The 18,004-nt window shown below is 37.9% G+C and overlaps 2 protein-coding genes across 2 annotated transcripts in view; one reads left to right on the forward strand and one right to left on the reverse strand.

Annotated features, from left to right (window-relative positions):
* Positions 1 to 7,495: 7,495 nt before the first annotated feature.
* On the reverse strand, positions 7,496 to 12,084 carry LOC124282203 (aspartate beta-hydroxylase domain-containing protein 2-like). Its single transcript, XM_046718162.1, has 2 exons — positions 10,856 to 12,084; positions 7,496 to 9,143 (listed from the first exon to the last, which is right to left on the reverse strand). Exons 1-2 carry the CDS (start codon positions 11,613 to 11,615, stop codon positions 8,998 to 9,000), a joined length of 906 nt encoding a protein of 301 aa, XP_046574118.1. The 5' UTR covers positions 11,616 to 12,084; the 3' UTR covers positions 7,496 to 8,997.
* A 2,669-nt stretch (positions 12,085 to 14,753) lies between these two features.
* Positions 14,754 to 18,004, forward strand: part of LOC124282214 (dynein axonemal heavy chain 10-like) — a 99,378-nt gene continuing 96,127 nt past the window's right edge. Inside the window, 3 exon segments of the mRNA XM_046718173.1 lie at positions 14,754 to 15,072; positions 16,068 to 16,220; positions 17,480 to 17,634. Coding sequence (XP_046574129.1) covers positions 14,856 to 15,072; positions 16,068 to 16,220; positions 17,480 to 17,634 — 525 coding nt within the window. The 5' untranslated portion in view covers positions 14,754 to 14,855.

The raw sequence follows: 18,004 nt of genomic DNA on the forward strand, positions 1-18,004 counted from the left end.
GTGAGACTTTTGTGTTATCTTCCAATGGCTTATCTAAGAGTGAATTGATGACCAATCTTATCACAACATGTGTCATTGCATAACTTGATTAAGCATTGATGAATACTGGGTGAAACCCCACTTTTTTAATATCACTAAATGCAATAGAAATTGATCCTAAAACTTATGTGCGACAAATAAGCAGAACGTGATATCACAATGTGGCTTACAAGTCAATTTGCAAGATAGTGAGATTTCAAAAATGTCCATGAAAATTCCACATGGATTTCAAGAATGTTTTTGTTATCTAATCTGGCTGTACAGGATGACTTTGACCAAGACCAGTTGAGATCTTGGAACGAATATGAAAATTGGACTGTTGATCAATGAAATAGTGAGTGAGTGAGTTTAGTTTTACGCCACACTCGGCAATATTCCAGCTGTGTGGCGGCGGTTTGTCAATAATCGAGTCTGGACCAGACAATCCAGTGATCAAGAGCATGAGCATCGATCTGCGAAACTGATGATCAAGAAAATAACCCGAAGCAGCGGCTTCGCAATGAGAGCTGCATTAACACCTTCACCAGTTCAAGAACTGGTCATCAGCTTAAGACAGTGCTCACTTAATCTCTGTCCCAAGGGGGACAATGAAAGTGAATGTTACGTTTAGTCTGTCAGTAATAATCATGTAATGTTGAATGAACAAGGAATACCATTTGATCAACCAGACCACCATAACATCATCTTTTGGGAAATCCCAGAGATGAACATTTTTCACAGATTCTCATTATTCATATTGTCCAGGGTCACCTTTTCTGCGAATACACAATATAAATATATATCACGAAGTCCGCAGGATCCTAGCTCAGAATTGCTACCAATGTCTTTTAATACAAGTCAACTCGGGGATAGGTTGGTCAGGCACTTTGACGTAGTTGTTTCCATGTGGCTATACCCTCATGCCACGGAATGTCGTCTTAGCCAGATCATGTGGCAGGAGTTAGCTCAGTGTGACTGTACAACTGTACGACTGTACAGTTTGGTTTTACGCCACTTTTAGAAATATTCCAGCAACATCACGGCGGGGGACACCAGAAATGGGCTTCACACATTGTACCCATGTGGGGATTCGAACCCGGGTCTTCGGCGTGACGAGCCAACGCTTTAACCCTTAGGCTACCCCACCGCCCGTGACTGTACAAGCAAGTGGGTGGCATATTGTGACGTTTAGGTTACTGGGCTCCAGTCAGGACCCAGAACAAAAACAGGGATATGGGAAACCAAGACATTCCACCTTGTATCAGTTTATGGTGCCCTGTGTTCCTGTACCAAGGGTGCTCAATAAGCATGTTCTTCAAAATTAAACAAATATGGTGACATGTTCAGTTGAAAACTAGAATAAAAAAGAAATGTAATATCTATAGTGCTGAGCATGTCCTTTGCTCTGATGTCACATTTGTTCTGTACATATTGTACATTTAAGTATACAATAGATTCTATCCCAAATGCCTCACCTCTTATTTCATTGTACTTATGTACTAACAGATGAGAAATGTGTTTTCCCTTCACTCCTAACGTGATGAAACTCATTGTAGACATGTTTTTAGTGCATACAGTCATTCTTTCATGAATCAAATCCATCCCCAACCAAAGAATTATGCTTGTATAAATTATATCAATTGACTTACAAATATGTAATCCTTATATAAATCACATCTATGACCTACCAGTCGCTACAGAGTCCCGGTACCAGTCATGTTTACATGGATCACATCCTTCCTCTACAAAACAAATATTTTTCTATAAATCACATCTACTGAATCAAATGGCCATATGAACCACATCCACTGACAACCAAACAAGTCTTGCTTACATGAATCACATCCACTGACAACCAAACAAGTCTTGCTTACATGAATCACATCCACTGACAACCAAACAAGTCTTGCTTACATGAATCACATCCATTGACAACCAAACAAGTCTTGCTTACATGAATCACATCCATTGACAACCAAACAAGTCTTGCTTACATCATCACGATATGGCTGAAATATTGCCGATGTGACGTTAAATAATAATAATAATAATAATAATAACTCACTGCTTACATGAATCACATCCATTGACAACCAAACAAGTCTTGCTTCTATGAATCGCATCCAGAGGGATGCGAAATATTTGTTGTACCGACATGCATCATTTCATCCATCCATCCACATGATCAATAATTTACTCCAAGCTCTAAAGAAATTATCAAAGAGTACAGTTCGTGACATAGTTGCTTCACAGGCCCCTCACACTGCCTGCAACTAATAATTGTGGGTCCCCGGGACCACCATGTTTGTAAAACCCTGTTGTATGAACCCATGGACTACAGATAAGTTGTCCTCACATAAATCACCTCAATCACCTACCAAACTGTCTTCCTGTGAGTGAGTTTAGTTCTATACCGCTTTTAGCAATATTTCAGCAATATTACAGTGGGGGACACCAGAATTTGGCTTCACATATTGAACCCAAATGGGGAATCTAACCCCGGTCTTTGGCATGACAAGCGAACGCTTTAACCACTAGGACTACCAAGCAGTCATGTTTATATGACTGACTGAATGAGTTTGGTTTTACGCCGCTTTTAGCAATATTCCAGCAACATCACGGCTGGGGACACCAGAAATAGGCTTCACACATTGTACCCATGTGGGGATTCGAACCCGGGTCTTCGGCGTGACAAGCCAACGCTTTAACCACTAGGCTACCGCACCGCCCTGTTTATATGAACAACATCTACCAAACAGTCATAGTTCTAAGATTCACATCTACTAAACTGTCAAGCTTGTATGAATCATATCCATGGACTACCAAACAGTTATACTTATATGAATCACATCTACCAAACAGTCACAGTTACATGATCCACATCTACAAAGTAGTCCTAGCTATATTCACATCTAGCAAACAGTCATGTTTATATGAACCATATCGATCACCCACCAAATGGTCAAGCTTAAATGAATAGCAATTGTCAACATTTCATGTACAGCTGTCTTAAATAGTCTGTTGGAGAAGAAAAACAAAAAAAACTAAATGCCTCCTGCCTCCCACACTTATTACTGTGACGTTTATTCATTTATAGTGACGACTTCAGAATTTTCAGATTTGACCGCTGCAAGCTCTGGCCATGGCAATTTCCTTAAGTGGCATCTAGAAGCTGGTGTGATGAAGTGGAACACTTTTTATGGATAGACAACTTCTTTGTTGCAGTAGTAGTTGCGACGTTTCGGTGCAGATCCTAACACCATAGTCCATAAAAAGTGTTCTACTTCATGGTAAGACACATGGAGTTTGCAAATGTTTTCAGGGAGAAGGCAGCAGCAGAGATGATATCATCATGGGTTCACAACTCCAGAACAAGTAGCGGAGAATGGATGTACACCATTTTTATCAATATCAGGACAAGGGACAAAAGAAATTGACATAACACATTGTACCAGTGTTGGGAATCAAACCTGAATCTTTGCCATGATAAACTAACACTTTAACCACTAGCTTACCCTACTGCCCCCCACTATCCCCAGAACCTTCTGTCATCAGCCATATAGAATTACACGGAATGCCCTGGACCATATTTCCACCATTAAACAGTAACAAACACCCTGTTCCAAAATAGCACCTCCTGGCCAGATTCTAGAACATTCTGTACGTAATCTCAGTAAGCAGCTGCCAAAAAACAATTAAACTGTAAAAGATCTGTGACTTCCTGTGCATAATACAATCATTTTCACAATAACCACAACTGTGTAGAAAGGGTGTCTCATCCAGTAGCTATTGTAGAAAATGTTTTCGACACTCCATTCATAATTGATAAAATCTTTAAAATTCACAAAACTGACAATGTAAATGCAATATATCATGATGTTAACAGAAGTATCACAACTAGTTTTGACTGTCACAAAAAGAAGACAAAAGATGGCTGCCTATCTGTGGTACTATGTACCTGTACATTTGAACATAAAAGGCCAGACCAATATTATTTCTTGTTTTAAAGATCCGCCTGCCATATTTTTTCAAGAATAAGAAAAAAAATATAAATTAATTTTCCACGCTCAAAAAATAAAATCCTACTGTTTTGATTGGCCAAAAATGTAAAACTTACAAGAACCTTTTTTTAAATTGTTTTTTGCCCTATATCCACTTCATATGTTGCCAGAAGTAGAAAACTTTAAATATTTCAAAGGAATATTACTTTGACTGGTGATTTTTTTATTTATCTTTTTTCTCCTGCCTTTAGGTTTTCTGAGGACAAAAGTCTGTAAAACAAGAAATATAATTTGTCTGGCCTAAACATAAAAATATTGATTCTTAGGCTGATATCAGAGTCGACCCCATATTGCTCTTGTAAAGTAAGTTAAAAGTTCTTTAATCAAGTCATATAAAAAGAAATTACATAAAAAATATAATAACTATACATTGTTTTATTGTTAAGTATTGCAATCAATGCTGCTATAAGAACAAACAATCTCAACAAACATTTTTCTGAAATTCTGATTCTCAAATGAAGTTTCATCACAACCATACTTATTCTCTTACATTTACAGAAAAGGTGTGAGAGGGACCCTGAAAATTATTTTCTTTCAGCAACAGTTTCATAATTAAATGAATAAGAACATTGAATACAAGCCACAATTATGGGTTTGGTGCAGACTAAACAAAGGTCATATTCAGGATGAATCTGGGAATAAAATCCAGGCTAAGGGATGCAACTCCACACATCTAATGGTGGCACTTTAGACAACTGGGGTCATCTTTCTAGCAGTTATCTGTAAAAGTCCAGGTTAGAATGGATGTTCAGTAACCCATGCTTGTTGTAAGAGGCAACTAACAGGATCAGGTGGTCAGGTTCACTGACTTGGTTGACACATGTCATCGTATCCCATTTGCGTAGATCGGTGTTCATGCTGTTGATCACTGGATTGTCTGGTCCAGACTCGATTTTATTTACAGACCGCCCCCATATAGCTGGAATATTGCTGAGTGTGGCATACAACTAAACTCACTCAGTCACTCTTTCTAGCAGTACATCACTGTGTAATCTAACTGTACTGGAGCTACAGAATATTAGTTACATGGTAATACAAACACACACTATTTTTAATATTTCTCACAGCTGGTGGAGGTGTGTGGTCCTGTGCATAGAGCTCAGGTCACAAGTCAGTTGCAGTTAAGCAACATTGGGCGCGAACAGTCCTTGGATGGGTGACCATGTTTGGCAGCTTGTCTCCTGGGAGATTCTAGGACTTCAGAGCTGCCCGGCAACGAAGAACATGTGATACATGTCGTCTCACCTTAGGCAAGTGAGTTTGTTCAAACTTGCCTCCAGTGGGATAAGACATGTGACTATCAACCTTCTAGCACCTCACAGGCAGCTTGGGTTATCCGGGGTAATAATAATCAGATTGTGCGCTTTGAGCATCCTCATAACTTGTGCGCTTTGAACAGGATATGAAGCCTGAAAAGACGTTTTAAATATTCTTCTTTCTTCTTCACAGCTGCTATCGACAGTAAACGAATGCCATAAAAGGCACATGCTTGTGCGTCTGCTGCTTGTAAACACATACTCGGACATATTCCAGCTACTTGACAACATCCTGTACTTAATCAAGTCTTGACTGGTCAAGTGACTGATACTTTTAGCAACGATCCATGTCATCACTGTACCAACACACAATCAACCAAGTCATCAACTGTAACCACCTGAATGATTACCATATTTCCTCTAATAAGCGCCCAAACGCTCATTTTTTCAGTTGACTTCCAGACTCGGTGCTTTATAGAGACCCAGTGCTTATTGCGCTTACGACAACATAATATCCATGTGGAGGACAGAAAGTTATGACAAAAGGGACCATTCCTGAATAAATCTATTTTTGGATCAAGGGAGAATACTTTTATAATAAACTTACCCGGTGCTTATTAGAGACCCGGCGCTTATTTCTTAAACCGCTGCTTTATCCCTAGAGCTTATTAGAGGAAATATAGTACACTGCCAGCATAGCTTGCTGGGAACCAATTATTCTGTCCAACAGCCTCTGAACCACATTCATATCCCTTAGACCTTCGAATGTAATGCCATAGCCCTAAATGAGTGAGTGGGTTTAGATTAAGCCGCTATTAGCAACATTCCATCAATATCATGATGGGGACACCAGAAATGGCTTCACACATTGTACCCATGTGGGGAATGGAACCAGGTCTTCAGCATGACGAGTGAACTCTTTAACCACTAGCCCAAAATGAATCATGTTCATATTTTCCACATGTCCTGCATATCCCTTCTTACTGGGTCTCATTTTCAGTTCAAATGTATTTGCTGGTTTCAATCAAAGTTATTATTGGATTATGTCTTCAGACATCCTAGTTGTAACACGGCATAGACATCACAGAGACAATGATGGCTTGTTGTTTAGATAAAGTTGTGTAAAAATGTTTACAACTGTTCATTTAATTAGCAAGAAAGCTACAAATAGTCCTTAAGGCCAGACCAACTTTATTTCTAATTTTACGGATCTGCCGGTGGTATTTTTTTCAAGAAACATACAAAAATACAAATTAATTTTCCCCGCTCAAAAAATAAAATCCTAATGTTTTTATTGGCCAAAAATGTAAACTTACAAGAAAATTTTCTTTGATTGTCTTTTGCCCCAAATACACTTGATAAATTGTCAACAGTAAAATACTTTTCGTATTTAAAAGAAGTATTACTTTGCTAGGGGGTTTTCTGGGTTTTTTCCCTTACTGCCTTTGGGTTTTCTGATGACAAAAATCTGTAAAATATGAAATAAATTGGTCTGGCCCAAGCATTAAAATGTCTGTTATACAAGGATGTATATCTTCAGAGACTATGCATGAGTCTGAGCACCAAATGTAATCCAAACTTTGAGCACAAAGTAACAAATCCCTGATAATTCTAAAATTCCAAAGTCCTGACTATTCCCAGAAAGAACAAAGAAATTATGAGGTTTTCACAATTCCAATATGAAACATTTACTAGTATGCACCATTGAGGATGTTTAAAAATACCACTATATATATATAAATACATGTATATATATTACAAGGTACAATATGTTTAAGGGCCTGAAGCATACCAGGTACTTGAATGAAAGTACTTTTTCATCGTTGATAAAAATATGCTTGTGTTCACATATAACATGTAAGAAACATATTCATAAACACATGTTGGAAAAATATTTATACAAATGTCAGATACACAATCATGATGACACGTCAGTTATATATTCATTATCAAATGTCGTCATAAACAAAAAAATCATTTAAAATTCAAAAACAGATATCCGGAAATGATCACTGACGAAGGCAAATACTCATTACAGGGGTGGAAATAACCCATTGCCCGACGTCCGAGTCCAGTGTTTTTTCCAGTCAGGCAAGCAAATTTGTATATCACGCTGTACCAATGTCCAGTTGAATTTGCAATGTTAATTATGTTGTTTATTTAAAAAATCAACAAGAAAATCGGCCGGTATAGAGGAATAATTATCAGGGCAAGTGATTTTACATGTGCCACTGTTCCGGTGTACACTAGCAATTTTAAAGTTATTTCCACCCCTGCATTACATATGAAATACAGACAGTTCACGTGGAAATTCCTTTTTGCAATAACCTGCCACATCAGGCATGTTATGAAAATATAATTTACATAAGAAATAGAAACAGAATTGTACATTTAATATCATGCATCTAAATGTTCTTTCTGCAAATGACTGGATTATCAAGTTTGGGTTCACATTTAAAGGGTAAGTTTCAACTCATTCTTAAATTTTGAGGCTACAAATTGAGTTTGAGACCAACAGGAGCTGAACAATTGGAATGAATGCACTAAGGAAGGATAACAATATACGCATAAACAACTTCTATATTACAGGGAGAGCAACATTTCAGTAAAGGTTCTAACACTATTGTCAAGCAAGTGATGACATCGAAACCTTCACCGAAACATGGCTCTCAATGTAATAAAGAAGTTGTTCATCCATTGTTCGACTTCAAAATGTCTCTCAAACAAGGAATGAAAGCAGTAAGAATTTGCAAGGTCTGGACTATGAGTTTGACACAACCATGGATTAAACACATTTCTGTTTCAGAAAACAGGGCTTAACTGTAACTTCATAAAGTCATGCTAAGAAGTGTGATTTTTAGGTTTGGGCACAACATTGATTTCATTGATAGATTTCAACCCTTAAATATCTGTGTAAACAGATTAGGAAAAGAGTTCCTAATTCATGTGTTAAAAGCCAAATTGGTTAAGTTAAATGCCATTGCTGAAAATACAATGGTAAACACAATAAAACAAAATACAAAATAATACAAATACTGAACTAACAACTGGATTAACAATCACTCAAGTAGTGAGTGAGTTTAGTTTGATGCCACTTTTAGCAATATTCCAGCAATATCATGGCAGGGGACACCAGAAACGGGCTTCACACAATGTGCCCATGTGGGGAATCGAACACGGGTCTTCGGCGTGACGAGCGAACACCCTAACCACTAGGCTATGCCAACCCCCCTAATCACTCAAGTGAAGTCCATTAAAGGTAAAAAATAATTAAGGAACTACACATCTATCAAGTCTAATAAATATGATCAACATGAACAGTTGCAATTCATCAGATAAAAAACATTTCACTTAACATTTTGTAAAAATATTTCAAAACATGCTGTGGAAAAGTTGTGCAAATACATCATGGGAAACATTTAAAGTTTTTGTGTATTGGATAAAGTATATCATCATAAAACATTTGTTTTTTAACTTTGAAGAATAATATATTGTGACGATTACTGTGGTGAAAAAGAAAAATTGCATTAGATATAAGAAAATTAGTGGGTTTTCTGAACTATGTTTCACTTTATAATATTGCTGTTGAAATTATTTGTCCTTTTGTTACATCCCTCTTGATCCATGTTGATGGAATCCATGAAATATCAAGAACCTTTGAATCAGAGATCTGATGAAAATATGTAGTTGAGCACATGTTTTAGTTCATCATCAATATGAGGATGCCAGATGTCAATCATTAAGACAGCTCGTATTCCTTCTTCCCTCGATCCTTTGTGAATTACAGAGTGAGAGAAGGAATTGTTATCTTGTTAACATTGCCTTCTGTGTATGTTCTTTCTTCTTTGACCACCAAGTCAGGGGAACCAGGTATGGAACAAAGGGTTTGGTTTTAACCTTTGCAAGTGGCAAGTTTATGCAAGCAAGTATAAAATTTGGCAGCTTTATTTGTTAAGGTCTCATGATGTAAATACAGTGTTACAAACCATTTTTATTTTTTATTTTGATATTGTTTACAGTGAGGTGTTAAATGTTTGTTATCAAAGTCTCAGTTAAAAGTAGGAAGTTCATTCAGATGTATTTCAAAATAAAGTTTAGTACTTATGATTATGCAGTGTTTGCCATGACGCAGAAAAACCTGCGTATTTGACTCACAAATTATCTCAAATACGCAGTGAATTTATAAGCTCGCGTCATTGTTGAGGCAATGCTCGACCTGGGCTGTTAGTTCAGATAACTTTACTTTAGTTTAAGTTTGAGTACATATTGTAATTTATTGTTGTTTAAAACTACTAAGTTTAATGTTTGCCAGTTAACTGCTCAGTGCTGATTAAATACCTGACCTGCCTTACTTGGACCTGTTGTTATTAAACAATAACAGTTGATCTCTTGATGAAAGAAGTTGACTCCCAAAAACATGTCCATGACTCCCTCTCATGACACCAGGGAGTCATGATGACTCCTAAATTTTTATGCCTAGGGCAAACACTGATTATGCAATTGATCTTGCTTGTAATCAGTTTTGTAATATATGTATATATTGTAATATGATATCTCTCAAGTCACATTTGTATGTCTTTTAGTCCTTAATATATCTGAAGAAGTGGAAACAGAGTTTAGTGTTATATGGATCGGAATAAAATGATCAGGTGGTCAGGTACTGACTTGTTCAGCATCGGAAAAATTTGTATGTGCTTTGTTGATTACTAGATTGTTGGTCCAGCCACAGATCACACTAAAGAGTTTACAGACTGCCACCAGTTGAATATATTGAAGAGTGCAGTTAAAGCTAAACTCACTCATTCAATCACTTACTACTTATGGAGGAATAAACATAACAGTGGTGTGCACACTTAAACTGCAGTGCAGATGATATGTGTCATAGTAAACTACCAATTAGCTCATTATAATGTCACGTCCTTCATCGTAAATTGTTGTTGTGGCTTAGGCAGGTACATGTTAGCCACAATGGCAACCTCTAACTCTAACTACTCTGGTCATGCTAGGTGAATTGAAATCTTGGTGTTTGTTGTGTAAGACCATACTCAGCCTGATGGCAAGGTCTGTAAATAATTGTGTAAGGACCAGACAATCCAGTGATGACATCATCAGAACCACGTAACATGGATATGATGACATGCAACAAGCCAAGTCACCTAGTCTCATCCATGATCCATCTAGATGCCTCTTACAAGAAGCTTAGACAACTGGGGACCAATATTATCACCTGGAATCACTTCAGACAAAAAACACAATCAGTCAGCACCAGTTAATTACTGACTTCCCAGTTCCCTTGTTAAATGCATACCATTGTTACCTTATCACTATTGTTGTTTCACATGTTCCTCATAAAAAAGAAGTTTCCATAGATTTTCACCTTTTATGAGTATCACTTTAAAATGCCGTTCAAAGACTTCACTACAGTTCATAATCATGATAATATATTTAGTGCACATCCTATAAATATGTTCTTTAAGTCACAAATTCCAAGATGCCTGGCTTGGCAGAAAATATACAAACCTATGTGGCACCGAAGTCTTATATTGGTGGGTCCATAATGAGGGGTGATAACAGTTCCAGGAACAATCACAGAAAACGCAACATTTCCAAACAGATTGTTCTTCAATAATAGGTGTGACAGTTTATGAACTGCATTCCATGTTTTAGGGCATTGTTCTATTGCTTTTGTTGGTCTGCCTTGATCCATCAGGTGACAAATAGACCACATGCCATCTGGAGTAGAATTCACCTTCCATAATGATTGCACAGTGTCTTCTGTGTTTGACTTCTTCATCAACTCAAAAAACTCAGCTTTAATATCATCCAAAACTTTTTCACTGAACTGCAGACCATGGAAGTCTTCAATTTCGTGTTCATCCCACCATGGCTTGGCCTCCAAGCCAGACATCTTGAAAACACCAGGTTTCTGGTCTTCACCTTCGACTTGGGTAAATCGTTGATGCAAACTGTTTTCGATGTCTGTGCAAATCTTTAGTATGTTACTATCTCTATCTTCGGCTTTTGGTTTACCAGTATATGCCTGATATGACAGTCGGGTTCTTGCACGCACCAAAATCTCCTTATGAGTTCGGCACCTGACACAAGAGGGTGAATGGCACTTTTCAAAACTATCATCGTTGGCTCCAGAATTGTTTTTAATATTATCCTGTATTTCTATGAGTCTTGTTTTAAAGTAGAACTTCGATAGCAAGAAGCATACGCATGTTATAGATAACACCCATATATTTTCACAGACTGTTTCATATATCCACTCCAGCATGGTTAGAGCACCACTGGTACAATGTCAGATTGTCACAATGGCGAAAGATCTAGAGGTTCCACCGTTGTATGATAATATATTTCTCAAGATATGAGTAATGCAAATTTTTGCCTGTGCATATCAATTTAATTGAAATTAGGTACAATTAGTCCTTGGTCACACGGTTCCATATGAAAACAGTCACACAAATTTAAAGAAAAACAAACATCACCGATTCATGAGACATTTTTCTTCATTTTAAACCGGAACATACCAAGGGACGTAACTCTTCTGGAAACATTTAAAGGACGGATATGTTCTTTTCCGAAATAGGAGTTAGTAAAATTACCATTACTAAGCCGGGTTAACAAATAAATCACAAGGGCGGATGCAGCTTTTGAGATGGGGGGATTCACACTCTTGAGAAAAGAGGGTGCACACTTCATTTTCACGAGAGTTTCAATGGTCATTTAATAATCGTTCAGGAAAAAGGGGGCACACACTGGGGTGGGGTTAGCAAGCGGGAGTGGGGGCATTTACTTTGTACATAAAGGTACATCGTACCTGCTCCTCCTTAAAAATCATCATCACCCCTACATTTCCATAAATAATGAACGGTTCCATAATTGTCCTGAATTTTCCCATTTTCCATAGCCATTTCAGCTATGCTGAAGCCCTAAATGAAGCAAGTATTTAAAAGCAAACATCTGTTTAAATCAAAATTATATATATTCAGAGACTAAGCGTTAGTCTAACACACACAACACAGCAAACACAACACAACACAAACACATGGTACATCAGAGACCATATATATAACGATATGGTCTCTGAGTACATCTATAACCGGGAAAGACATATTTTCTGATCATGAAATAATTGGAGAATAAATAACATGTTCTACATTTCCAATACAGTCAACATTTGAGTAAAGGCATATGGGAATAAAACGAATTTAGACAACCCTCACTTCTATATATAATACATTACCACGGGTTGTTACCTCCACGGGATCAATTTCGACGCACACGCACACGCACACGCACACACAAAGATATTTTCCTAATTTGACGGAGTGATAAGTGGGATTGCGTTGGGAAAACTGGGATGCAGGCGCCTGAGTTGTTTTGTTGTTGTTGTTGTTGTTGTTTATGTTTTTGCACTCAGCAACATTCAGCAGCAATATTCCAGCTATATGCATTGCGGCGGTCTGTAAACAAATCGAATCTGATCCAGACAATCCGGTGCTAAACAGCATGAGCATCGGCCTACGAAATTGGGATACGATGACATGTATTAACCGTCACCCGTTAGTCGCCGCTTACTATACAAGCATTGGTTCCTGAAAAACAATTCTAACCCGGATCTTCACGGGTGCGCATAAGTTGAATCACTGTAAACATCTGGCCTGGAACTGTCTATATGAGAAATAAATGCTACCCAGTAATGATTTTGATCATATTCAGCTTATTCAAACACGTAATATGATGATGAAATTGTTTGGAAAGTATGTTTGATCGTTTGGGTCGGTAGGTAACTTATTGGATAAAGCGTTCTCTGGTAATGTGGAAGATTCCCCAAGTCGGTACAATGTGGAAGCCCCGGGTTCGATCCCCGTGTTGTTGGAATATTGCTAAAAGCGGCGTAAAACCTTATTCACTCACCTAATGAGTTTTAAAAGGAGAAACTTGATAACGATTTTTACAATGAATGAGCATACATCACTTTAAGCAAAATGCGACTTCGCCCATTGTACCTATGTGAGGAATCGAACCCCGGATCTCCGGGAGGAGCAAACGTTTAACCACGAGCCTTCCCCGCCGTCATCCAAATAGCTTTTAACAGAGAAAAGAGGCACACACACCAAACTCCTTCCAAATGCATGTTATGTAAGGTGAGGTGAAATGGGGTTTAACGTCGCACTTAGAATAGTTCGCTCATATGACGACGTGCACGGGTGTGTATGTGTGGCTGCTTGTACTAGCCTAGACGTAAGCTGGTTTTATAGTGCTAGTTCACTGAGATACCATGCCGCAGTTAAGCATGAATTCATACCCCACTCAGGCACATTATATCAGGGATAGTCTACAGCAGTTTCTATTCTCCCTGATGATACTGACTCCGAGCCGACCAGTCCTTCTTGTACCCATTAATGCCGAGCTCCAGGCAGGGACCAACAAGTACCACATTTTAACTTCTTTTGGTATGACGCGGCCGGGGATCGAACCCGCTCTCCGGGCAGACAATTTATTTATTCTCTGATGGGGGGAACAGGATGTCTATATACATATATATGTATGTTCCATGGATGAACCCTCCTGGCTGATTAAGTTTTGGAAATGATTTCCTTTAAATGCATATAAAGACTAGTCATTTTTTCAGCTGAAATATAAAAACACTTTGTTTTGAACAAAACTTTGATTTTTTTAAACAACTTGCAATGTTCTACCATGCAGTTGCCTATATCAAAGTTTGTTCTATATTTTACTTCCAACTTCTAAATTCTCATTCAAAGATATATTTTGATCATTTGGATGAGAAGATTTAACAACTGTAATAGGTTGTCTTTGTAAATACACACTATCGATTGTATCTTCATACAATTGTGCGACAAAACACACAACATTATCTGAAGACATTGCCAAATACATTTTTCGACAACTACCAGTCAGAATGAACTTTTTGCCATCCTCAATTGGGCCTCATGAGCATACCGACTCGCCGAAAACCAACGAGTTATAATATTTTTTACGAATAGATTATTGTTTCAATAATAACTTAGTAAAGAATTAAGGAATTCAGCAAATAGTTTCTAAACAAATAATGGCAATAATTTATATGTCTTGAACGCCTCATTGTATCTTCGGCGAATAGAATCTAGTGGTTTCCCATAACAACAGAATCTAACAACATGGCTGCCTCCATGTTTACGCGAAAGTAGTTCTCATTTTCATCCGCGGACACCTGTTTTCAGCTTGAATTTACGAATAGAACATCAAAATACAATGTCAACATTTTCACTATTGTTAACAGCACTTACCCACACGTGTAATATGTGAATTATGATTTAGAAAAATCAGGATGAAAAGAATTATCAAGGTGTAGATGGATCTATTTTTTACGTCGTATGAATATAGCATTGCCGTCGTCAACGCTAGTGTTTATGAAATGACCGAGAGAAGACTTCCATTACTCAAAGAACAGTTCAGTATGAAATAACAATCGGTGACATGCATTTGTGAAACACATGAATCAATAACTATGGATGACCCACGAATCGAATGGATTCGGAATCGAGTGCACCAATCACTTGATATCAGTGAAGTAGAAGTTTTCGAAGAATTGTTGGAACGGGATGATGGTGAAATAGAAAGACAACTTGGAAAATTCTTGAATGACACCCCAGATGACAATGAGTCCTCGATTTTGTTTTACAAGATTGTTCGTGAGGAAGAGGAGGAAGTTGAAGTCGAATGCGGTATATATATTTAACTTGCAATGCTGTTTAAAACTGCCGACGGCAACTTAATAAAAAATGAAGAGTTATCTTAATGATTATAATGAAATACAAGAACCTCAGTCTAGTTATTATTGTTTACTCGTCAGCGGTAGAAATTGGCATTAGTCCCATAGTCCCTGACAAATCCTCAGATGTTAAGGAATTAATAGATTTAGTAGAATATATTGTTTAATGGTCGTCAATATGACTGGTGGAAAAAATGTGAGTTTCTATGGGTCCTTTTTGTTGAGTCTTAATATCCCAAATACCTTTGAGAATTTATCACAGACTCACAGACATAAATTTTGAAAATGTATTAAGCCGTATTGTGTTTTGTAACACTTGTCTTTTAGTTGTAGCATTGATATTTTCTATAGTGAGAGAAAAGTTTTGCTTTAATTTTTTGTTTGTTCTTGGTCAAATTTCATACAAAATTTTAACTCCAGCATCATGGTCATCTGATATATGACTTGCACATGCAGATCACCCGACAAAATCCCTGTCAACTATTTGATGTAGCTATGCCATGTTAATACAATTTAGGAACTCATCCTTGATTATTTTCCATTTTGCAAATATTATTATGCCAAATAATCTATATGAACATTTAACAGCTAATGGCTCTTTCAGCCAGCTTAAAAAAGCCTTTGATAAATACTCTGGTTGCAGTGCCCAAGAAAAACATAACAAGACTTGTGTTGATTGTCATGTTGGGTTGTAATATAAAAACATGAATATTTTATCTGCAGGGGAAATGAGCATGTTTTGGGGGTACATGTATTTCCTCCTTGAACGCGTCTTTTATTTATTGGACAAGTTAAGTGATTGCAATATACAGAATTAATATGTTCAACATAATTGTCTCAATTCATCAATAGTTTTGGAAATAATCATCATTATCTATCTAGAATCTTGTTTTTGATGTGCTTGCTGTTAAAAAAACTCATTAAGTCTGGATGATTAATGTGATGCAGAGCCAGAGATACCTGACATTCAGCAGGAGGAGGAAGGTGCTGAGGGAGAGGGGGATGCTGCTGCTGGGGAGGACGATCCTGCAGCAGAACAAGCCCTTCCAGTCTCCACCCCCACAGGCACAGAGAGGGAGGAGGAAACACCCAGCAGGAAAGGTCAGTGCCAGTGATGATGATAACAAGTGAGTGAGTTTAGTTTTACCCCGCACTCAGCAATATTCCAGCTATATGGCAGCGGTCTGTAAATAATCGAATCTGGACCAGACAATCCACTGATCAACAGCATGAGCATTGATCTACGCCATTGGGATACGATGACTTGTGTCAACCAAGTCAGTGAGCCTGACCATCTGATCCCGTTAGTCACCTCTTACGACTAGCATGGGTTACTGAAGATCATTCTAACCCTGATCTTCACGGGTGATGATGATAACAATGATTGACCAGGCTGTAGGTAAATTTGCTATTTCTCATCTCCCTCCCTTAAACCAGGGTTTGCATTGGCTTGAAAATGCCTGAAATTTGAACATTTTACCATTAAAAGGCCCTAAATTCGTTTTAGCCTTGAGAAGGCCCTTATTGCTGGTGATTTGCCCTAAATAGGACCTATATTTAGCAAATTGTTTGAAGTTATACAGGAAATTAATGCATAATAAAAATACCTTGCAATGACAGTAGATGTTATTTATCTCCATCACGAAGCCAGACTTTCCCAGTACAGTGACATAGCTAAGAGTTATCTCCCCCTGATGGTCGGTCCCACATTTGACCAGCCTTGTGTGTATTCAACTACTTGTGTGTTATATGTGTTTCTATAGATCCTTACAATTGTTGATTGGGCCTTGAAAAGCCCCTGAAATGACCTTAAATGTAATGGCTAATAATCTGTACGAACCCTAATAATCACTGTCTTGCTAAAACCAGTTACATCAATCCATTTGCTCTTCCAAATGTATTCTTGTTCTGGACACAAATGAACAAATGTCCCATTTTAAGATAATATGCGATCAATGATATTATGAGGAATGTTCCCTGCCCCTGGTATGTGCTGACATTTAGTCAACCAAAACACCAACCAACCGTAAAAATTAAGTGGTTGACTGACTGACTGACTGAGTTTGGTTTTACGCCGCTTTTAGCAATATTCCAGCAACATCACGGCGGGGGCCACCAGAAATGGGCTTCAAACATCGTACCCATGTGGGGATTCGAACCCGGGTCTTCGGCGTGACGAGCCAACGCTTTAACCATTAGGCTACCCCACTGCCTCCTTAAGTGGTTGAAAGTATCCTGGCAGTTTGGATAATACTCATGAGATTGGCCACTGGTTTGTCTGATCCAGACTTGACTTTCATGTTGTTTTGGTACACAGATAGTAACAATGCTGAAATAGTGTTGCATGATGTTTTATTCAGGCAAGAAGAAACGTAAAGGCAAAGAAACGCCCTCATCAGAGTTGGAGTCTGACACTCCTCGAGAATCCGAGCCTGAAACTAAGCCTGAGGCTGACCCTGCTGCAGAGGAAGGACAGGGAGAAGATGGAGAAGAACTTGAAGTTGTTCAGAGAACGGTTAGAACAGAATTCTTTAGTTCAAATCCTGAAATATGTGTTGAATTAACAAATGGCCTACTAACAAACCCATACATTTACTGCAATGTCAAGAATGAGTCTGAAAATGCAGGGAAACTTATCATTACCTTGAAGTTAATAGCTGTCAATTGAGACATGTTTTGTTTTAAGTGCTGAAACAGCAAACAAAAAGGATCCGTGGTTTCCTTAAGTTACAGGCACTATTTCACACCACACCTCTCTAAAAATAGATAATGCATTTCTCTCAATAATACTAACCATCAGCCCTCAGGGAAGCTACCATATAATTAATTTCCAGTGCATATGCGTGCATATATGCCCCAATATATATAATATAGGCCAAAGTATT

The sequence above is a fragment of the Haliotis rubra genome, unplaced genomic scaffold (genome assembly GCF_003918875.1).
Source record: "Haliotis rubra isolate DU_JTF1 unplaced genomic scaffold, ASM391887v1 Scf296, whole genome shotgun sequence".
Taxonomy (NCBI): domain Eukaryota; kingdom Metazoa; phylum Mollusca; class Gastropoda; order Lepetellida; family Haliotidae; genus Haliotis; species Haliotis rubra.

Bases quoted from the DNA above. Each gene is read 5' to 3' on its own strand.
- LOC124282203 (XM_046718162.1), bottom strand. From the start codon at position 11,615: ATGCTGGAGTGGATATATGAAACAGTCTGTGAAAATATATGGGTGTTA. The intron at 9,144-10,855 runs GTTTGTATATTT...AATGTTAACAAG, and splicing joins AAGACTTCGGTGCCACATAG to ATAACAATTCCTTCTCTCAC.